The sequence below is a fragment of the Lampetra planeri genome, chromosome 2, assembly GCF_965212315.1.
Source record: "Lampetra planeri chromosome 2, kcLamPlan1.2.h2, whole genome shotgun sequence".
In the NCBI taxonomy this organism is placed as follows: Eukaryota; Metazoa; Chordata; class Hyperoartia; order Petromyzontiformes; family Petromyzontidae; genus Lampetra; species Lampetra planeri.
The window spans coordinates 13,703,373-13,727,337 of NC_136108.1; the positions used below are offsets into that span (position 1 = coordinate 13,703,373).

The following is a 23,965-nucleotide window of genomic DNA, read 5'->3' on the forward strand; positions in this document are numbered from 1 at the left end:
GGAATGTGATTCTCAGCTGTGGCTTAGGTAGACCAGTTTCTCAAGAGTACTGCCCTCAGCTCTCTTGAGCAGTGAAGTGCTTCTTCTGTTGGCTTTGAGTTTACTTGCTGGGCGATTTTCTGAAATTAATTAAATTAAATGTTCTCTCTGGTAGATGTTTCATACCAGCTTGTGTATGGCATACATGGCTGAAAGTGATTACAAAAGAGGAATGCTTTATTTAACCATGTGAGTCAATCACATAGGCCAGTGTGCAGGTTAGCATGCATGCAGTAATCCCCGCTTCATGATGTACAAAATAGCAAATCTCGGCCACGAGCATTAAAATAACATGTGGCCATGCATTTCTGTGCTGTTCTCTCGTGGGTCCAGGCAAACAATATTTTCTCTGTCATATTGGGCTCCCGGTTATCATAAAATAATGCCCTGGTTTCAAATGTCGGCAGGTACCTCAATTTCTTACAAACGAAAAAAAACATTTTGAAATAAAATATCTGGAAGGAGCACTGAATAAACAAAAACACCCTTCAGAACAAGAGTACATTCAACAATAATGAAAACAATATCCATTTTATTAATTAATAAGTAGAATTGAAATAGTCACAGAGAGCTAATGAATTTAGACCTTGAAGTAAAGGCATATTATTTCTATCAGAGTCGACCTTCAATCCTTAACTGTCAAAATGTACTTTGTATATTCTGCATCTGATTTACTTCATGAATATCTTGATGATTTTTTTGCAATCATTTTGACAGGTCCTTGAATGAGTGTGACATCTCCTTCTCGAAAGGGTGCTACAGTGATTAAGCATTGTAACTTGAGTAGCCATCACCACGCGTTTAACAGCGAGAGCATTGAAGGTTATGTCCGAGAAAATAATTCTATAATAAGGAGAGGGCAGCAGAAAGGACCCTGAGGTAATGATCTGCTTAACTTTAGCATTTTAAGGCAAAGCAGCCCATGAAATGCATCTTCGGCTAAAATGAAGAAACCCCCCATTTTTTTCTAACTTAATTTTGGTGCTTTTTTGAAACGTGGAGCAGTGGTGGAGTAATTAGTGCTTGCGCTGTGAATCCGGCGAGTTTATTTTACATTTCTGGCGATGGGTGACATCAGCGGTTAGTGATATCTGAACCAGTTCTGGATCCCACAACTTTATCAATCTGCACTGACCACCGCGGTGAAGTATAGTTAAACAACCCCCATGACTGATATGGTATGATGAGGCCTTCGTCCAGCAGTGGTTTTACAAAGGGCCAAACATTGTTTTTTTTAAATGGCCTTGATTGAGATTCTGTATCACTTGTTACCAAAATCGGTTTTACTAGCATTGTGTTCCATGAAATGCAATATTTGTTGCTATAATGAGTAATGAAAACACAATATGTTTTGTTATAATGAGTAATGAAAACAGTTTGAATAATTTGTTTCATCTTTTTGTGCAGCTGAAAATACCAGCCTCAACCAGGCTAAAATCAGCCTGGAGGACCTTTTCAGTGACGACTTCCAGCTTCAGGAGCCAGATGTCAAGTGGATAAGTGGTGAGAACCGTTGACATTTGCATGCACTGTATTGTAAACTCGCACGTAATGCTAAGAAAATTATCTTAAAACGTTAAATAGTAGATAGATACAATTTACATGGTACTTTTTTAAAGCCTCAAACAAGGTAATCAATCTTAATTTAAAGCTTTCGTGACTGCAGGAATCCATACTCTTTGGTTCTTTCGGTAAAGTCACGTAGGTAGAAATAAAATAAAATAAATCACGACGTTTCGATCGCAACACAAGCAATCGTCATCAGGTGGGACAACCACAGCAAGAAAAAACTGCTTAAGTAGGCGATCAAGTTTCACTTAATCTTGTACGATTTCACAGATGATATGTTTTCATTAAGATTGGTATATTTTTAAAATATCAGATATAAATAGGTAGATTTTTGCCCATGTCTTTGAAGCTGAGCATTTAGCGAGTGCAATGCCAGGCTGAGGGTCACCTGGGCTGAAGCCTGAACAGGGTACGGTGTAGCACACGGATGAGGAGAGGTCCAACAGTTGCCAGGGTTACCGGAGCCCATTTTTAGCAGCGGGTGGCTGAGAAAAGCGCCAGATGCAAAACGTTAGGTCAGGTCTTATCCTCGTGGGGTCGGTGAATTCCTCCCCACACTGCCAAGCCCTGGCCCAGCTGTGGCAAGGACACTGTGTCGTCTATTACAGTGAACGACACATTGAGGTTATTTTCACACATTCAAATGAGCATGAGACAGGGAGTAACCTCTTGATTTGAGCAGTCAAATAATGTAACCTTTAAAACGTTTATCAGCTCTTTAGGATTTTTTTTTTTTCAAAGCCAAAAAAAATTGCAAACATGTTTTGCATGTTAAATTACAGTCACTAAGAGATTATTCCTGTGAAGCTCTGATAATCTGCAATATAATTATCGACGCCAAACTAACATCTCTTTGTGACCCATCAGTCATCAACCCTAAAGCACACACCACACCAGGTCCCCCTATTTAAGGCTGAATTGCCCTAGGTAGAGCTCACAGCGTGTTCCACTGACTTGTGATGTTCCCAGTAATTCAACTAATCTTAGTGGATTAATAGCAAGATGCACAAACCACTGTGCCACTGCTCTCCACACATAAATACAAAGGTAAAATGCACTGGCTGGGAAAATATATATCAGTAAATAATTATTTACATGACACAAGATGAAATGCAGATATTAAAGACAGCCTTCCTAGAAAACAACAACAACACCTAGATTGCTAGTCAAAACCCAAGACATAAGTTTGCTTAGCCTTTTTTGTAATAATACAATGTATATAATTAATAGCCCTCCATCAAAGCAGTGCTGGACGAAGGCTTTCTCAAATCATGTCAGTCATGGGGCCTGTTTAACCATACTTCGCACTGGTTAGTGCTGGTCGGTTAAGTGGGTACCCAGTACCAGATCGGAAATCACTCGCCACAGACTGACATTATCCATAGGTGGAAATAGACCTCGCGTTACCTAAGTGCATAGTGGTGTGCCAAAAAGTGATGGAATGATAGCCAAAATAGCGAATCAGACACATGTTCCTCTGTGGAATACACTGTCAAGTGATGACACAAAGGCTGAAAAGGAATAAGTATAACCCGTAAAAACAAAGTTTTTCACTATAAATCCTTTATATGCGTGGCAGCGAACTTAATATAAAGGATTTAAAAATATATTCTCCTGTGGAGGATGCGGGGATCGATCCCGCGACCTTTGACATGGGAAGCGAGGGCACTACCAACTGCGCTACTCCGCCACGGCCTGTGGAGGGGTTACGCTCTGGGCTCTTACACTGTGAAGTTCAGCCAAAGCCATGAATGAGTTCTATTTGAATATATGTAAAATAATTTTTTTTTGCCTAAAAAGTGTACAATTTTGGGAATTTTTTTCACGAACATTAATTGTCTCGCACAACGAGTCTGTGTGGAAAATGTCAGCTCGATTGGATCACGGGAAGTGGGTTAAAAAACGACCAAAAGATTTGCACGGTCGTAAGCAAGCAAGCAAGCACGCAAGCAAGCAAGCGAACTTAATAAAAATTAACCCGTAAAAACAAAGTTTTTCACTCTAAATCCTTTATATGCGTGGCGGCTAGAGTCCTCTCGTCCTCTGGCTTGAGATGGCTGCCACCTATGGGTCAGATGATTGTCTGCCGGCATTAAGCAATTGATAATTAAATATTTTTAAAAAATTCCCTAAACAGTGTCAAATTTTGGAAAAAAAATTCACGAAAATTAATTGTCACGCACAACGAGTCTGTGTGCAAAATGTCAGCTCGATTGGATCACGGGAAGTGGGTTAAAAAACGACCGAAAAATTTGCACGGTCGTAAGCAAGCAAGCAAGCACGCAAGCAAGCACGCAAGCACTCAAGCAAGCAAGCGAACTTAATATAAAGGATTTAAAAAGAAGCACTCGCTGAAGAAGAGTTGCACACAAGCGAAAGCCTCTCCTTTAGCACAGGGCGTGGAAGCTCACATACATCTGCAACGGTGAAAAAAACAACGGGATGTAGAGCGACCATCGTAAACAATTCTGCCACCATTAGCAGACCTTCTAATATACACTGCAGCATGGACATTTCTGACATGTTTCACTGTGAAGGCTTATTAACCGCGGAGTTGATGAATGAACCTTATAATTACGCTCTAGTGAATACTGTACGAGAGTCAGCTCAGCGAGTGTTTGATGATAAATCGGTGTTTTAAAATTAGTCATCTGGAAATGTGCCTTCTCATGCAGGCAGCTCCTATTTTTGAACTGTCTTTCATCCTTTCAAAAACTCATTCTTTGATCTAAAAATATAATTAACACCAAATCGGTGAAGTAATGAGCCTCCAACCTCGTGTTTTAACGGTGTCATTTCAGAGATGATGGGACCCTTTATCCCAATATTTAAGTGCCAAATGAGACTTGGCAACAGCTCTCTGTAAGTGACATCTGTGGCACTGAGTCATGTAGCTCACAAACATTAGTTGCTTAACAAAACAAATCTGTGCTCTAGTTCAAGGTTTTGACATATGGATGTGATAATGTCATTCTTAAATGTAACCAAGCACTTCACACGTGTTATATTCATCCGTGCAGTTGCAGTAAACGTGTGTATGAAATTCAAAATCTGTATTTAAATTGCAGTATTTCTCAAATGAGACCAACATTGGGCAATGTTTATGGCTGTTTTTCTTCAGCCTCGATGTCGCTGCTGAGCAAACAGCACAAAATACAGAAGGTGTTCTCAAATTGCGGTGAAATTCAGCACATTGTTACCCTCTTATTTCTTGAATGACATTTTGATAAAGTTACAGTTTATTTTGGCATTAATTAGCGAATGCCATATTAGCATCTGCCGATAATGCTATTTTCGTATTGAATTCTCACCCACACGCCTCGGCCAATAGGGAATTCCATCGGCCGTCTGATTTCATTTGTGTGGTGCGCTTCATTCGTTGGAAATTTTGGGAAGTTTCAGACCAAAAGGTTATTTTATGCAATAAAATGCAAAACCTTGTCAGCAGGCAAAAATGGTCAGCTGCGAAATAGACCGTCTTTGCTGAAACGCTTCTGCACACACGAGAATATATTACGCCACTTTATATTAATTACATAAACAAGTCCCTGAGTGCAATATTTTACCTGGAGTTTGATAGACAAATGAGTCCATAAATTAATAATGTTTGTGTGGCGTATGTGGTATAATTACTATTTTAGTTTAAGTTGGGTTCAGTACAGTTTACATGTATGAAATACTGTAATGTACGTACTTTCAACATTTCCAATACACCCAACTCTTTCACTTTGATTAAATGCCTGGTTATAATGTACTAAGCCTACAAAACATAGCACACTCCTCGTAAATGCACCTTGATGATTCGTACCTAAAATCACTCCATTCATGTGTTTACAATCGATTAGCAGACAATACATCTGTAACATCTGGGAAATCACGAGTATTGATTCAAGAAAGTCTGACTGTTGACAAGAAGCTGTATCTTGAAACTGGTTCAGAGTTTGATTCTATAGCATTAATGATGCTGAAATGATGCACTCCCAGAAGACCATTGGGATGATGGGTTGTGTAAACAAATATACGAATATATGTTTGTGGACAGATATGCGACGGATAAATTGTCACTTATCTATTGTGTTACTTGGCATTCCCTTCCATAATCTCTTTCCCCAAGTTCTTTTCATCTTGGTTAATTAAAAACAATCGTGTGCATTACACATCCAACATGACAGTACTGTTTGTTGCTGGCTGCTTGACATTTTAGGTATTTGGCCCTGTGCTCAGACAGCCGTGATTTAATATTTATATCATATACATTGATTATTAATGTACGTTTTCTTATGCACACTACTAACTGAGCGCAAATACATGCGCCTGACGTGCCATCGTATCATAGTAGAAGCTAATTGTGGGATTAAGGGGTACTGAGGGTATTGCCTCTGTGCTGAATTTCCATTCATTCTGTTTTCTACGTGAACTTTTTATGATGTGTACAGTATTCGGATTAGACTGCAAACGGTGACTCCATCATTCATGCATTAGCTTACATAAGTTGCTTAATTTACAACCAGATGAGAACCCTTTGAGATGCACTATATTTTTCCATGGCAGGATTGACTGAAACGTTTCATGATATAATAATTGAATATGTTGGCATACGTTCTCAGTTGACAAGTTGTTTGCTCCGTTTGAAGCATTGCTTGCAATCAACCAGCATTTTGTCTGAAATTAAATAAACGTCCTTTGACAACTTGCCCAAATGGAGATCCAAATGACAGTAAAAAAATGCAAAAGGTACAAATAGTTCAATGGTGAGAACAAATATTAACACAGCGATTCACTTGAGGCCTTTCAAAATTACTTTAGAGCTGTTTAGCATGCACAACGTATTAATTGTGTTTGGTTGCTTATCCATGCTATTTATCACTAGTTATACAAACTTAAACGATAATGAGGACATTTAGGAATTGTAATGACATTTCTCACTTTTAATTTCCTGTCAACCACAGTAAACATCAAAGCAGATGTATACTTTCACCTTCCGTCTACCAAACAGATTCAAGGTTAGGTAGTGCTCAGCATTGGCTACATGCTGATGTATGGCATTTATTTGTACTGTGAGAGGTAAAAATAAAATTGCAATAAATGATAGAATACAAAATATTGGATTAGATTCAGTTGGTTTGCAGATCATTTACAGTCTATGTCTGCCTGGAAAAAACACACTTTAATTGATGATTTCTAGTATCGCAAACATATTTGGGATGATTAAAAATTGTATACAAATACTCCATGTTATTGTCAAACGTAGTTTACGTTGAGTAGCATTATTATTTTCACCATTATAACGTTTTACGTGCATCTACTCCAAAGTAACGTGCTCTATGTCAGTATTTAATGTTTCCTAAGAATGGCTCTAAAATGCCTATTACTTGCTTACAGTGGTTGACTGCACAATTTGCATGGGGCACCTGTTTTTTGTTGGCAGTCATGTGTTTCTGAAGTCTGGTCGACTGCATCATCTGCGTATACATACGAATAAAAATGTACGGATACGCTCGCATACCCTGATGGAATACGGTACTCCTCGTGTGTGCGTGCACATGTCGTGCCGACGTGTGTTCGTGTTTAGACACCGCGTTTCACGTAAATAGACAGCTGACATTAAACTTTCATCAGCTGATAACAAACTCTAGCTTTGTGCACAGCTGCTGTTTATGCTATGTAATTCCTTTCAGAAGAGATTTGACTAGCATTCTGGCATTTTTACGCAGAGCAGCGTTTTAGTGCATAAATTAGGCTTCTGAATTAGACTATACAAATAATGTTCACATTTAAACCACTCGTGGAATTTTTCACAGGTTTTCATTCACACAGCCAAGGAGCAAAAACATGGTCAATTATGTCTTTCAAATTGCCGCAAATTGCCGGTTTGTTCATTGTCATAAAAAATCTTGGATATTAATTGTCGTATAAGTTTATTGATATTTTTTTCTTCAAGTCTTGTAATTAATCCCTACATGAGTCTTGACTGTACTAATGTTCCGTTTGGTCCATTGCATTGACATTTCAGCAAGAGGTAAATACTTAATGAGCATGTGAGCATAGGTAGCGAATGTGTACGGATAAACGTTTCTGCCTTAAAACACGCTGAACGTGCTGCATAAATTATCGAATAAAAAAAAATCGGGCGGGGGGGGGTGCATCTGTTAACCATAAACATTATCATCCTCTTTTTAAAATTCCAAAATTACATCTACCTTTCATGTAGCAATAAGATGTTTGATAGAGCCATTTTTGTGTGGGGGGTCTCGCATTTTCATGTTGTTGACTGAAAAATGTCGCTCACAATAGCGACCACGGTATGGTTTGAGCGTGGTGAGAGGTGGTGGGGTGGGTGGGTGGAGGGTGTCGTGGTGCCATTGCCGCTGTGCGTGGCGAGCAACGCGCGCTGCCTGCGAATGAGCCGCACGTGCTCTGGAGACGGCGTGACCCAGCAGCCACCGGCGGCGCGATCTCATCATGGAGAGTTAATTGAGCCGAGAAGGTGACTTCTCCTCAATAAAATTACCTTTTAATCTTCCATTTATCCTTTTGCCTCTGCACTGCCACGCTGTCTCTCCCGTGTTATTAGCCCAGACACGGGTTCCACTTATTTTATTTGCGTGCGTGCAGCATTTCAAAGAGAAACGCGTCGTTGTTTTATTTACCCACAAAGGCAACACGCGAATTCCAAAACCGCCTGTCAGGAAGACTGCAGATAAAATATCAATTTATATTTGAAGAAATAACATTCTCATTCATACCATTGGAACCTCATTTGTCAGTAAAAAAATATGATAATTGTTTTTTTACCCTTCTATCTGGCAACAAAACTGACACCTTTTTTACAAGGAGTCATGTTTGCATAAACCAATTATCATTCTCATTCATATGCATATGTGTACATGTTTGTGAATGTGTGGTTTAATCTAAACACTTTCCCAATTAAACATGAACATAATGAAGTCACACCTAATTTTCTTAAATACATATTGACCATAACATGAATTAAATACATTTTGTACACCATTAAATAATTGGACATCATGATTAGGATATTAGATGGGTTTTGAAATCATGTTCATTTGTACAAGGTTTTAGCACTTATAAACTTACGAGAATATACTCTACGCATATACAGTATATTTGTAGTCTGCACTGAGTTCAGAATTCATCCAACATTTGTAGGGACAAAACGCACCTCTTAGATTTCCGATTAAGCAGCTCAGCATGGAACGTAGGGATGGGATGGGATCGATGAGCATGACAATCCTTTTTTTATGGTAAGCTTCAAATGTATCGGGACCGTGATACTACAGCACCCTTCTCGGGAGCTCGTCTAGACTGTCACCACCAGAATTTAAAAATATACCCTGCTAAAAATGAAAATGTGTGATGTAACTTAACGTCGCCAATGGTGTGAATGTCTTCAGTGGGTATAGCAGCGGTGGCAGTCTGAATACATCACGGCGCAGAATACGCTGCAAGCCTTAAATGCCAAAAAATCCATCACCTCTCTCCAGCAGGTGTGTGGAGAACAAAAAACCTAAATGCCAACAATGTCTAAAACCAAGATTTGTGGACGCAGGACACCGTATGTAAGATAAGTTGTTCACGGTGGGGGGGGGGTGAGAACAAGCACTGGCATACAGACAGGGTTTTACGGCGGCCTGCACATGGCGAACAATTAAGAGCGTGCTGAAAAAAAAATCCATCGAATACTCGTGTTGGTTTAACCCAGTGGTTCTTAACCTGGTGTGCACGCACACCCTGGGGGTGTGAGATGCCCTTTCTGGGGGTGTGAGACATGGCAGATTTTTTTAGGAGGTAAATCATCGAAACACAAATTAAGCATGGGCACATAAGTACATACTAACTAAATTTCGATTTAAAGCTTTCGTGACTGCAGGGATTCATCTTCTTGGTTCTTTCGGTAAAGTCACGTAGAAGGGAAATAATACAATTATAATAATAAAACATAATAAAATAATTATCACGACGTTTCAGCCACAACGCAAGCAGCCGTCCTCAGGTGAAGAACAGGTCTGTCGGAAAGACAGCGTCTGAATGAACACCACCAGGCTTGGCAGCGTATATTTAAGCTGGGTTGGAGGGGGAAGAGCACCTTGACAAAGGAATTTGCATATCAAAGGAATTTGCATACAACTAACTACTTTGTTTCATCAAACCTATGTATTCATTCAAAAATGTTTACGATTGAGAACCAAAGGGGTACAAGATTGCAGTAAAGGTTAAGAACCCTACTGGTTTAACCTGACTGCAGAGAGTCGAACTCGTCGAAGCTCCGACGCAGGAGTGACCTGGAAATCCACCTACGTAGATGACAAAGGGCTGCGCCTAATAATGTTCGAGCAAATGCACGGCGCGTGCGGCTATCTCGCTCACACAAATGGGAAATGAAAGAGTTGCCCTTTTGTGAATGTGGTGAAATGCGTTTTGTTCATCACATAACCGACCTCTGCGCGTTATCCGCTTACACGGGAGGTACGAACGCTGTACATGAAGCAACGCTGATTCCATCGAGTGGATTAAACTCAATGTTCGGTCAGTTGCTTTTCATTGCCATAGAAAAGACTGCACGAATGATGTTTGGCACTTCGTAACAAGGTTTAACTGTGCCCTCTTTGCAACGCGCATCCCGTGACACACTCTTTAATTCATTATTATTTCATGGTTTATGCTGAACTTACAAAATGAATATAAATATATGAGCACAATTTTATGAAGTTGATAAGTGTTCCATTTATTCATTTTGTACCTTAAGCTATGTATTTACAAGTCATATTGAAGGCAACGTGAGTCCTGCATGGTAATAAGATAGCCTATTTTTTCTGCAAAAAATTTTCAGAAATTTTCATTGATGGGATTAGCTCTTATATTCCAGTAAAATTCGTTTTGCCAGAATATCACCTTATATTTAAACGTAAACTTAATACGTGTAACATAACACATACATTTGTAAAACATTTGTATTTTTAAGAATCCAGTTTATTTTAAATTAACATACATACATCTAAACTTTAATTGCAACCATTTTGGATGAATTGTACAATCTGTATTGAGAGGTTGGGTTTGGAAAAAATAAGTAGGGTTTGGAAAAAATAAGTAATATTATAAAATATAATTATCTTTGTTTAGTATAAGGTTTACAAATAGCTTTTGGGCAACGTATTAATGAGAAAAATCGCTTCCATTGCTGCTTAACGGAACGGTGAAGTCTGGAAATATAAATAGTGAGGTCTGCTGCTTGTCCTGCCTGGGTCTGAATGTGTGCGACGATTATGTGACACAGCCTGTTTCATGTTAAGAGCTTCCTACGGGGATTATACTGAGGGGGGTTTCTTGGATGAACACGCCATGGAGGAATTTGGAGGGCAGCTGATTCTGCCATTACATTTTCCTGGTCATACAATGATCGTGGATCTTGCGATGTTACACTTGGGCTGTTAGCTTCTCTCGCGTGTGCCGTCCTCAATGCAAGCAGGCGTGTTTTGTATATATTTAATGAACTCGTTACTGAAGGGTTTCTAATAATAGCTATTTAGTGATGAATATTCGGCTTCTTTTATAAATGTAATCATTGTTATTATGGCCTTTCATTCTCTCAAGACATGTAAACCCCTTCACACAAATCAGTAATGTTGCATTTTAATAACAGGAATTAGACCGCAAATGTAATATAGAAATGGACATTTTGCTAGGTATCAAATGTCACTGTTTTCTCTTCTTTTGTAACCCACAGGCAGCGAAGTAATTTACCGCACGATGGAAGGTCACTTGGTTAAAATGGATGTGAAGGAAAATGAAAGCGTGACGCTTTTGGAGAACAATTTCCTGAAGGTATTTTTTTCTGTGAACATAATTTGCTTTATTAAATTTATATTATGTGTGTTCGTATGTGTCTATGCCCACTCATACGTGTCTGTGATTAAATGTGATTACTTAACATTTGATAAAACTGGCACCGAGGACAGGGTGTTACCGCCACACAGTTTATTCTAAAGCTTTTAAACAACTTTGATTTCACTATATTAGCTCTTCGGCAAGTGTTAAGTAGAAAACAAGAAGAAACACGTTATGAAGTTGCTGCTTCAGTGACATTATAAATTAAATAATACTTTTTAATGCTGTCAAAGATGAGAAAGGAATATCTTAACATTTTGGCAACCTATCTATCTTTGGCAAATAATGAGGTTAACACATAGTCTTTGTGAGTGAAATTGTGGGAATAACATTTTTTATTTAAAATTTCATTCACCATTCCACGTAGCCTACATTCACACATGAAGGAATTTACGACACACTATGCAGGCCTATTGCTCTTCCAAAGTCTTATTCACATTCACAGTCCCATTCATTGAAACAGCTTTAATCAAATGATCAATGAGATTACTCAATAAACTACAGTCAGACTCTCTATATTAACTCCTGGAATTCTTTCAAAATTACTCCCAATGATAAAATTAATGACACGGCATACTTCAGTAATTCCATTCGCTTACAACACTCCTCTCCCAACGTCAGGCACCGAAACTATATTCAGCTTCCTCTCTGTAAACCTCAATATTTCCTGAAGAAATTCCGTTGTGCAAACCAACAACATATTAATGTTCCTCCTAGTGACAGTAATGAATCCTTGTTATGTTTAATTATGCAGAAATAGGTTTCTAGGAAGAGTGTGAAGAATGGCAGATGAGTGTGGTATAGTTAATGGGTGGTTAGATGTTAATGATAATGTACTTGTAGTTGGATCAATTGTTGTTGGGATGGGGTCACAATTAAGTTCCATTCAACAATCGAATCTTAACAATTCAGTAGCACTCTTCGTGCCTGCAGGGTAACGTGAATCTATTACGCAACATATACAAATAAAAAACTTTCTTAAAAAAAGGTTTAATGTGCCCATCATAAGCTCAAGAATCCATATTAATTTATTACTTGATTGACTGAATGTGACACCCCTTGTCTGGATGTTACTGGACAATTCATGCGCCAGTTCCCCCAGCATTTGGTATCACTAATGAGATACTGCAATGGAAATCCATAGGGTTGCTTGTGTCCGTGTGTGTGTGTCACAGCGGTAGTGTAGCGGTTAGCGTGCTGCACTACGAACCTGGCGACCCGGGTTCGATTCCCGCTCACGACAAACACCAGTAACGATTATCTGAACTGGTGCAATGTGTAAACATCGCCACTGGGGAGACAAAGGCGGCCGCGCGTGGTGTTGGCCACCCACCCCCTCGTGTACCGTTCCGGCCTTCATAGGTGCTCGCTAACAGCACTTGCCTCTACAGTCTGTTAAGGCTATATGGGGGATCTTTGTCTTTGTGTCACAGAAAAAATATATGGTTCGGTGGCCTTGTGGTTTGTTTCCACATTGTACCATGATCCCAGTGAACCAGAGTAAATTCAGGGCTTTAACACTCGTGGAAAATGGTATCAGAACCTAGCTCAAGTCTCCGTTAGGTTGACTGAGACTAAAATGAAATGAGTCGTTGGCGCTGTTAGTAAATATCTGCAATCGGCAGTTATTACTGCTTGTACTTTATAGGTGCAATGAATTCATACTTCCAAACCAGACCTTTGACCCCACCATGCTGTTTATGTGCACCGTTGCCGGACAAGGTAAATGTAATAACCAAATGTGTCCTTGCTTGTAGATGAACCTGTTGAACTCAAAGTTCTCAATGTCTCCAGACCGCAACTTCATTCTTCTTGCTTATGACATCCGTCAGGTGAGTGACTGACACCCTCCTGGTGCTGTTGTGTGAGAGTGGTTGTGGTGGGCACAAGTGTGGGATTAACATAGCGGAGTTCACATTTTCTTGGTAACCTGGATTTTACTTGTGCATGAAATAAATTGGTGAGAAACTTTAATTGTATCAGGTGACCTTAAGGTTCATAATTGACTTGAGACAATTTGTTTTGTATTCTAGAGTCTTAAACCACCAGTGAGAAGCGTTATTGATCAGAATGTGATCAATACATTGACACATACAAATAATATCTTCATGTGACAATCATGCGAGGTGGTGGAGGGTTAATGACAATAATTTTGGCAATAAAACTATCACGTGGCCTAACCTAAAAACAAGTATGGATTATCATAATGTATCATCTTTACAGCGTATAGTCCTCATAGAAGTATTTTGCCCTGATGAGAACATTAAATACTGTGCGTAAATGGCATGGTTGCTCCCACAGAGAAGCGATGGCAGAGGGAAATAATTCATGATTTGTGACTTGATGCAGTCTTTGACAACTTGCAAACATGGGTGTTATATAGCCGGAGAACTACGTTTAACCATTTTCCCTACAAATTCCATGAGAAGAAATGTATGGTTTGGTAGCGGACTTAACTCTGGTGCTTTATAAATAGCAAGGAGACAGACAGGAGCAACAATGAAACGTCCTGTGAGCCTTCATATTCGAAGAGAAGCAAGCCGAGAGCACAAACAATGCCTCTAAAACCTATCCTCATAGATGTTTTTTGTCACGATAGATCTTTGCACTAGAGAGGGCAATAAAAAATATAATCGATGAAGGGGTTTACCCCTGGCATGGAGATGATGGAGAGCTGGCAGCCTCCGTGAGCCATGGGGCGTGGTGGAGGAGCTAACACATCAGCCCGACAGCAGGAGCTGTCTGTCGCACAAAAACAACCCCCTACCTCCTCGTTGGTGCTGGACGGCAACGCTCTGGTGGGCAGTGCCGTGGGGGGAGGGCCTATTTAAATTTGCCATTCCCCTCATGGCGTTTGTAACCACCACAGCGGCCAAATGGGGGCTCTGGATGGGTACGAGGGGCTGGTAACCCCTCCACCTTCAATTAATTACCACCAAACCACGACTGAAAAGAATAATAAGCTTGTACCGGAGGACCCCGGGGGACAAGCGTCTATGACGTCTCCTGGCCAAACCCCATTTGGCGGAGCCAGAAGACTGAATCCTTACCCTCGGGGCTCCTCCAGAAACAACAAAAAACCATTACAGGTGGCCACGTGGAATGTGTGAATGCTCACTGCGGAGGAGAGGCTGCCACTCCTCTGTTGGGAGCTAAATCGGCACCGCCTTGAACCCTGTGGTATGCATTAGGTCCGGTGGACTGGCTCTGGCTCCTGCCACCATGAGGGGTGGACAGTCTTCTACTCAAGGCAGGAGACTGCCAAACAACAGGCAGTGGCTCTTCTTCTGAACAAAATAATGAAGGGGGCTTGGGAGTGTGGCGGTGAGGTGTGGGAAGCTGTAAGCCCCAGGCTTCCCATCAACCAGAGGCGAGGAGTGGTGGTCGTGGTTACTTATGCCCCCACTGAAGACGAAGATCCGTGGAGGGATGCAGGCAAAGCCGATGAGTCAGATACCTTCTATGACCTCCTGTCACAGGTGCGAGCTAAAGTAGCCCCTTGGGATAGTCATCTTGTCGGATGACTTCAATGCCCTAGTTGGTCATGATGCTGGCACCTGGTCTGGAGTGATTGGAAGGCATGGGCCATATCAGCTCAATAGCAACGGCAGGAGGCTGCTAGATTTTTGTGCAGCCTATGGGCTTGTAATTACCAATACGCTGTTCTGGCATCCACACAACATCATGGATGCATGTCGGGTCTAAGCAAGACCATCTGCTGGACTACATAGTGATGGAACAGCAGATGTGGGCCCATGTCCTTGACACCAGGACTTACCGTGGAGCTGATCTGCCCACTGACCATCGACTTGTCATCTGTAAGATGCGCCTGCCATTCTTCCACTCTGGTGGTGGGTATACACCCAGGGCACCATTCAAACCATAGTGGCATGGTCTCAGCTAACTGATGAAAGTTGCAAGTGAGAATTTCATCATCGCTTGCGTCTGGGGTTGGCATCGTCCCCCACTCCTCCAGATGTCAAGGGGAAATGGGCGAGATTTAGGACTGTGGCTCATGCAGCTGCAATGGCTGCTTTGGGTACACGGTCCAGACCTCCCAAGAGACCCTGGCTGACAGAGAAGGTGTTCAGGCTGGCTGAGAATAAGCGACCGCAGCCTTCGCTCGGAGGTTCGGAGAGCCATGAGGCGCTGCAAGGATGGGTGGTGGTCGTAGGTTGCTGAGGAGATGGAGTCTGCCTCAATTGCCCGGGATCACAAATCGCTCTTTAACTCCATCAAAAAAGTAACCTGCAGCACCATACCTATTACCATCATTAGGGGCAAGAACCGTGATCCAATCTACGACCCCCAGGAACAGGTTTGCAGATTTTCTGAGCATTTCTGTGAGGTCCTGGGGGAGGGGAAATCTCTCTGCCTGGAAAACAATGTGGGTCAAAGTGGGGATGACCCTGCTGAGGCTGCGGTGCCTCAAATATTGGAAGAAGAAGTCACCCCCTGTGAGTGGCTGGTTGAGGTGCTATCTATTGAGGAAGTACTGAAGGCAATCCGGAGTCTGAGACCAGGAAAGTCACCGGGCAGAGATGATCTCCCAAGCGAAATGCTGAGGGAGGGTGGCGTTTGAGCACAGACTGCCCTACATGACATCATAACAACAGCCTGGACCACTGGACGGGTTCCGCAGGATTGGAAGGATGCTCTGGTGGTCCCCGTCTTTAAGAAGGGGGACCGCACAGACTGTAACACCTACAGGGGCATCTCACTCCTCAGTGTGCCGGGAAAGCTCCTGGCAAGGATTATTCAACATCGCCTTGCCAGGCACGCTGAGGAGAGGCTTGCGGAGCCCCAATGTGGTTTCAGGAAAGGACGGTCCTGCACAGATGCCATATTTTTCTGTCCGTCTGCTACAGCAGAGTTGTAGGGAATTCAAACAATACCTACATCTCAGCTGTATTGACCATTATCAAGGCCTATGATACCATCAGTAGGCCTGGGCTCTGGGTTGTTCTTCTTGCTTTCGGAGTCCCTGACCCGCTGCTCACAATCATTAAGGACATTCATGATGGTGAGCGGGCCCGGGTAATACTACGTGGCCGGGAGTCGGAGTCATTCCCTGTACACCTTGGGATGCGACAGGGATGTCCTCTGGCTCCCACATTATTTAACATGTATTTTGACCACGTAGTTCGTGAAGCCTTCAATAGCTGTAACAGAGGAATTTCCATCTGGTACAGATACAATGGGAGGCTGATTGATGCCCAGGTGGGGTCAAGGGATGGCTCCCTATTGCTCAACCATGTTATGTATGCCGATGATTGCTACTCACTCAGAGGAGGAGTTGGAGGCGTTGCTGTTGAACCTGGAGCTTTGTCACTAAGAGGTGGGGCCTTACCATTAGCCCCACCAAAACTAAGCACCTACCTGGGTATTTTGTACCATCGGACACTCCACGCCCACAACTCCCAATTGGTGATGGTGCAGTTGTGGAGAGAGTGGAGAGTTTCCCATACCTGGGCACTGTGCTCATGACCGGCTCCAGTTTGACAACAGAGGTCTCACTCCGAATCAGTCGAGCGGCATTATCTTTTCATCGGTTGCGTATACGCTGTATGGAAGCTACCTGGTCTGTCGCTCTGCACGAAGCTTCAGGTCTTCTCGGCCATAGTCATTCCCTCCCTTCTCTACGCTTGCGAAATGTGGACCCCCCTAATGGAACATCTTCGCCGGTTTTAAGCATTAGGCTGGCCTACCTTCGATCCATCCTAGGTTTAACCAGGCTGGATTGTGCGAGGAGCTCACAAATCCTTAAAAAATCTGGACAAAGTCCCATCAGTGAGCTCCTCGGCAGGCAAGGCTGCTTTGGCTGGGTCATGTGGCCCACATGCCCAGCCACCGCATGCCTAAACAGCTTTTGTTTGGCCGGATCGAGGGGGCTAAATGGGCACGGCACGGGCTAGAGAAGAGATGGAGTTATGTGGTACAGGAGGATGTGGAGCTGAGTGGACTTGCCGATGACTGGCACCAGCGGTGTCAAGATCGGCCTCTGTGGAGGACGCTCGTGAAGGACGCTACTGGGCAGTTCGAGGCAGTCGCCCTCCAACAACAACGGAGGGCGGATGAGTGATGCTTTCAACAATGAGCGGAACGCCAGGTGCCTAAAGCACAGCAAGTTGGCACAGTAGGGGGCACAGGTGGTGCATCAGCCACTCATCTCAATCAGTCGACCTGTGGCACCTGGGTCTGTCCCGTGACCTCGTGCCAGTGGGCGTTCGACACTTCACGTGGCCTCAACGTGCACATAGCCTGGCACAACTGTCGTGGTGACGTCACCGCCACTTCGTGGCGAAGGGCGGTCGTTGTTATATTGCTATGGATACCAATGTTCCAAGAGCAATGTTCCACAAGTGAATTACTATAGAAAAAAAACTCTGACAAATAATAATTTGTTTCGGCACATTTTTGCTGAAAGAGGACTCGTTAAAGGGGGAATGATCAACGCATGTGTTTGAAGCTTTTAAAATTATTCATGATTTTCCTGTAAACGTTTTTACGATATTTTAAAGATTTTTTGTAAGAATTTTTTTTTTTAGAAAGGATTTAATGCTTAAAGTACGTTAATACATGTTCAGAAAAAGCTAATCCTTGCAAAAGAGCTTTGCGAATGGTGAAGGTTGTTTTATATATATAGTGTGTGTTCTTTCATCCATGAAAATTTTTATAAGCATATCTCTTTAGTGCCATTGTTTAACTTGATATAGAATTTCACGAGGTCTGCAGCGCATTGCATCACAATTTAACGAAAAAAAGATTTAATTCAATTTTCTAAGCTAAATTTGCCCTTATTTACAACACGCTGAATTACACATTGAAATTGCAGCTCCTGTATTATACCTGAGAATTAAAATATCTTATTTTGCATGATCCTCAGCATCTCAAATGTTAAGATTTTCTGTAGTCTGTCCAGAACTTTCTTTATCCACCCATGTTGTCCCATGCCATGTGCAGTTGTCATGAGTCAAGGCTCTGCAGTCTGCACGATTATTGTCAGGAAATAGCAATCAGTGAATGCATCGCATTCAAAACGTTAAACGAATAATTCGGTGCTCAATTGGTTGTGGAAGTTTACAGGTGCTGACATATATACGTGCTTTGTACCCAGTAAACATGCAACGTTGGGCCCGCTTTGGCATGTGGTTCAAATCATTTGACCAACGCTGGCCTAACTTTGCATGTTTAATGGGTAGATACTTGAAGTGAGAATTCACTGTGTTTTCCCTCAGACTTTATTACTGTATTTGGCTGTCTTCTTGAGATTTAATCGTTGAGCTCAACTGTCTATTAAGTGAGATAATGCACGTGGAGTTGCCATTGTACACATTGTTATGTGCACTTTAGCTAATGAATATGTTAGAAGAATGGCTATGTAAATCAATATTGGGCAATGTTTGCTACTTTACAAGTGGATGAGCATTGTATTGTTTTGTAGGTGGTGTTGGCAGTGCCTGTTGAGTTCATGTAATGACACACATTTATGTAAGGGAGCATACTGAGTTCCAGTAAACTTAGAAATTAAATGTATGCGAACATTTGCATTCAAATGTTCGCATGCTTGTGCACATGAATGAGAAGGAGAATGTACCAAATTTTGATTTAAAGCTTTATTATTTTATTGTTTCCCTTGTATGTGACTTTACCGAAAGAACCAAGAATGAGAATGTACCAGTAAAATAATTTCCATATGCACTTGCTTTGTTCCTTTAAACGTCTAGTGTAATGGCAGAAGCTTGCATTTTTAAATACCTGGGACATACATATTCTAATTTTTATAGCATATAGTTACATCCAAATGCTTTTAATATTCTAGGACAGATCATCTAATTCACGCTCATCTTTTATAATCGCCAAAAACAAGCCTGTTTGGGTAGAATGTAAAAATGCCATGTATTGCCCGAACATTTTGGGAGTGAACAGAAGGCTGGAATTTGTGTTGGTGCATGGTGGTGAGGCAGGAATGCTCTCTGCTCACAGGTATAGGTGTTCAAGCTTTACATTTTCACTTGACATTTCACCCATACGGGGCAGACAATATTTATGCTGGGAGATGGGATACTGCCCATGCATGAATTAGTACGAATTAGAAAGCATTCAGTTCGTGATGATGCAATTAACTCGTGTGTGTGGTTTTGTGCCAGGTTTTGTGCCAGTAAAATACAATATTTGGTTACTCAGAGGAGTACTGTGAAGTATAAGAAAGGTTGCACCAAAATATAATAATGAATGGGTCCTCGCGTAAATTTCACGAGTGACATCTCAAAAGTCATCCGATATATTGGTTCTATCAAACTTACTTATGGTGGGACAGTGTCTTAGAAAAACTTGGTTAACCACGCGTAAATTTGATATGGCCCATGCCAGCTTCATTGGAGCACTTTAAAATGCAATTACAACAGTTTTATTGTATAACCTGTCCCCAGATGGCCACACAATGAACTCAATGGTTCACTTTTTTATCCACTTAATCCACCTACACTCAACAAAAGCCTACTCTCTGGACAATGCGATTTTGTGGGTTAGTCAGTTGTTCCAGGACAGACCCCAAATTGCCAAATTACTGCATATCATAGCCTCTACGCTGACAATCATTGCAAGAAAAAAATCTGTCAATGTCATTTTTTTCTGTCTAATATGACATTGTCTTACGCATGATGTGATAATCATGTAGAGTTTAGTTTTATGATACATGTGTGTATACATTTCCACTGCTGAAAGAAGGCCTTCCCAAGCCATGCAGGACATGGCGGTTATTTTACCATACTTTACCATGCTGGTCATTATGGGTTGGTGAAGATGGAGTGCACAGACGTGGAAGCTTATAATTACGATGCAAAAATGTAGTTTTCTCGACTGCCCGATGCCCAAAAACGCAGCCCCGCAGCCTATGACACCTGTCTTTTGTGAATGGTGGTCACCCATCCGGCACTGTTATCGAGGCCCATCCTTGCAAATCTTTAAACATCTAATGGTTTTGGGCATATTCCGAGTGACTTAGTCTTCAGGATGGTATATGCAGGGTTTTCCTTAATTTCTTATTCAGAAAAACCGAGTGAATGGTCAGATAGCATTGCACCAGTGGCTTTGTTTCAACCAGTTATGAGTACAATTACTTGTATACGCTTCATAATTCGTATTTCATTCGTTTGTAAATAACACGTGATATGGTCAGGAATAATGCCATTGTTTATTTTTTAGGTTTACCAATTCTCCTACACAGCGCTGTTCACCGTCTACAGCCTACAGACAAGGTACATTAATATCTGGTTATATATATATGTATGTCACACGTACGTTTTCATTCACCTCGTGAAGGTCCTCGCAGAAGTGCGTGGTGAAAGCTTGACAGAAGAAATTCTCAACATGAGGCACAAACCGGAAAGGAAATTGCACTTGGATATATTCATCGACAGTAGCTCCAGCATATTATATTTCAGGCAGTGTTCCGATATTGGGCTTAAGCCCTTATTCCAACATACAAATAGTAACAAGTTTTCAAAAGAGTGGGGATGGCTACACTGAGACTGCATGAATAAAGTACCAACATACATATTAGAATGGTGGTCAGAAAAGTAGATGTGCATTCGCCAAAGTTTTCACAATAACATTGAGGTTATTTTCCAAAACTAGAGTGCTAAAACAAAGGAATACATATCAGTGGGAAAAATATTAACCTCAGATTTGCAAACATAATATTAATTATATCAACCAAAGACAATTTACTTCACAAAATGACCTTAAAAATTAAGCCTTTAATGTGGAGCTCAAGATAAATATGAGCGAGGTAAAAGTCATGAGCAACAATTTGTCAATTTGAAAATATCTGTCACAGGGACGGAACTGTAAAAGACATCAGGGACGCTTAGGTCAGTTCCTGAAGGTGGACCGGGATCTAGACGATTGAATTAATAGGCGATCAAGAGGGGTTCTAGATTTGAAGCTTTCGTGACTGCAAGGATTCATACTCTTAGTTCTTTCGGTAAAGTACATCCACAGTTACTTGCGCAACACGTCCCTGACCACGAGTCCATTCATCCCACGGTGACTTGCGCATAAACAGCATAACAAAGAGCGGCTTAATCGTATCTAATTCATTTACCCACCCAGCAGTGTAACAAAAGCAGTAATTGACCACTTCACAACCCCTCCTCCCCCGCTGCCCTTCCAGACTCCTCCCCCCTTAACCACTATATAAGGTACAGATATTTTGCTGTGACGGTTTCACCTGAAGACGGAGGCTTGTGTTGCCTCCGAAACGTCGTGATTTTTATTAATTTTACCTACGTGACTTTACCGAAAGAACTAAGAGTATGGATCAAGAGGGGGTTGTAATTCTTATGGAAACCGAACTGAAGAATTAAACTTACCATATACCAATCTTCCTGAGGAATAATGTTGTTTTCAATCAGTGTATATTTCCTGCTATGTCATATGTATCAGACATTTGCAAAGCAAATTAAACCATCTGAAAACGAAGTAAAGAAGCGTGGAGAAGCGTGTGTTTTTAATTATACTTCGAGACAGAAAGAGGAACATATCGATTACAGGACATGAGTGGGCTAAGGTTATGACATCGCTAGAAGGGATAAATAATGGTTAGGAGTCAAGTTTCATGACAAGTGACAGCGAAAGCAGGGAGTATGCCCAAGAGGACTTTGACTGCAAATATGAGCAATAATATCAGCTCATGTGCCAGACGAATTGTGGAATCGCAGGACCATGAAAGATGGTGACAGCTTGCAGTGACGGTTATGTAGCAGTGGATTCATTATGGCTGGTGATTTTGACCATTATACAACTTTCCCATGTGAGTGTTGAGCTAGACCGGCTGAGAAAATCACCACAACTTGCATTGGGCCACGCATGTGATATTTTTTATTTTAGATTTGTATCTCAGTCCGTACAGCATTTTTCTATGTGCACTTGTTGATAATTTAAGCAGGTATCACAATGTTCAGGCAGGCTTCAGGGGTAGGCATTCACCTCAGTGCATGAGGTCTCGTACATTTGTATGACCAATTATTGTTGTACCCTTTGCCATGACACAAGAACACAATGGGCCATTATTACAAACGATGCTGCGGAGTCTTGTGCAGCAGATGAGTAGGTGGTACATATGTTCATGGATGTCCCTCTAGTGCATTATTACCGGGCACAGGTTTTTACTGAATCACAAAACATCTGAATCCAAAGGCAAACTTGCTAAGCGCTGTATGTTTTCAGCCTATTATTGTCATTCACACTTGAAGGCTAAGAAGGATATTTTGACCATACATCAGAACAATAATGGATTTTGCATGACTGCCCACATTGCACACAATGCCCATTCCACCAATGTTTTTCTACAGGGTCGTCATCCATCTAAGCACTATCCAGCATCAAGCCTGTTCAACTTCCAAGTTCTGATGAGATTGCTCCCATGCCTGGTGATTTGGTCATATACATGCAAAGTATGAATTGACAAGAAACAGAGAAAACCCCTTAAAATTCGTGGGATTTATAATCGCGGTGTTGCGTAGCTACGCCATATTTATTTCAGTGCTATTTGAAATTCGCAGGGCTATGTTTTAGATATCCGCAACCGTAGCACCATACTTACCCGACAAGAAGTGGTGAGGCGTGGGAGGTGGTGACGGTGCGACGGTTGCCCTCCACGCTACGTCGTTCTGCCCTCTCAGTCTGCCTTTGTCTGCTGCACTGTTTACACGCGCGTGCTTTTCTTTACAAATGTTGGGAATTATGTACTGCGTAATGGGTGTTTTTTTATGCATTCAATGATACTTGCACTTGTAAATATGTTTATCATTAATAAAGGTAAGTTATTTCACGTAATAATACTATATATTCATTAATATGTACATGCAGTGAAAATGTGTATGTTTAAACGCAGTGTACGTTTGTGCCCCCAATCCCTATTTTCCTTATAAGTTTTAGGAATTAATATTCGCGGATTAATTGTCCATGCCGTTCTCCAGGCACATATTCCCCCGCGAATATTAATGGTTTATTCTAAACGGTAAATTTTCAAAGTTATGTGTTTTCTTATATAATCCGTAGTGCTTATTTTACTATAATGATATCACTTATATATTACTCTAACACCAAACTTGAGCATGATAGACTTAATATGTTTAATTGAAATGCATCATTTTTATCAAAGTTCGTTAAAAAAACGTGTTTTTGTATCGTATTGAACTATTATTTATGCAGGTTTTATTTTTTCCCTGGAGATTACAAACTACACCAACCTGCAGCAGGGCTAACATTCTCTGGGACCCACCGGACTGTTGTGATGTTACAACTGGGAGCTGGATCTCAAGTTCTGACACCGCTCACAGATGATAATCCTGAGACTTAAGCTGACAAATCAGAACGAGTTTTTAGTTGGTAGGGAAACTGTTATTCAGTCGGCGAAGTAATCACCCATTTGGGGTAATTTCCA

The 23,965-nt window shown here is 41.4% G+C and overlaps 1 protein-coding gene across 1 annotated transcript in view; it reads left to right on the forward strand.

Moving 5' to 3' along the window:
• The window catches only part of LOC144733539 (inactive dipeptidyl peptidase 10-like), an 88,479-nt gene that overhangs the window by 23,919 nt on the left and 40,595 nt on the right, over positions 1-23,965 (forward strand). Inside the window, exons 3-6 of the mRNA XM_078615510.1 lie at positions 1,447-1,542; positions 11,354-11,451; positions 13,272-13,346; positions 20,722-20,774. Of these exons, the coding sequence (XP_078471636.1) occupies positions 1,447-1,542; positions 11,354-11,451; positions 13,272-13,346; positions 20,722-20,774 (322 nt within the window). The remainder of the gene's footprint in view (positions 1-1,446; positions 1,543-11,353; positions 11,452-13,271; positions 13,347-20,721; positions 20,775-23,965) is intronic.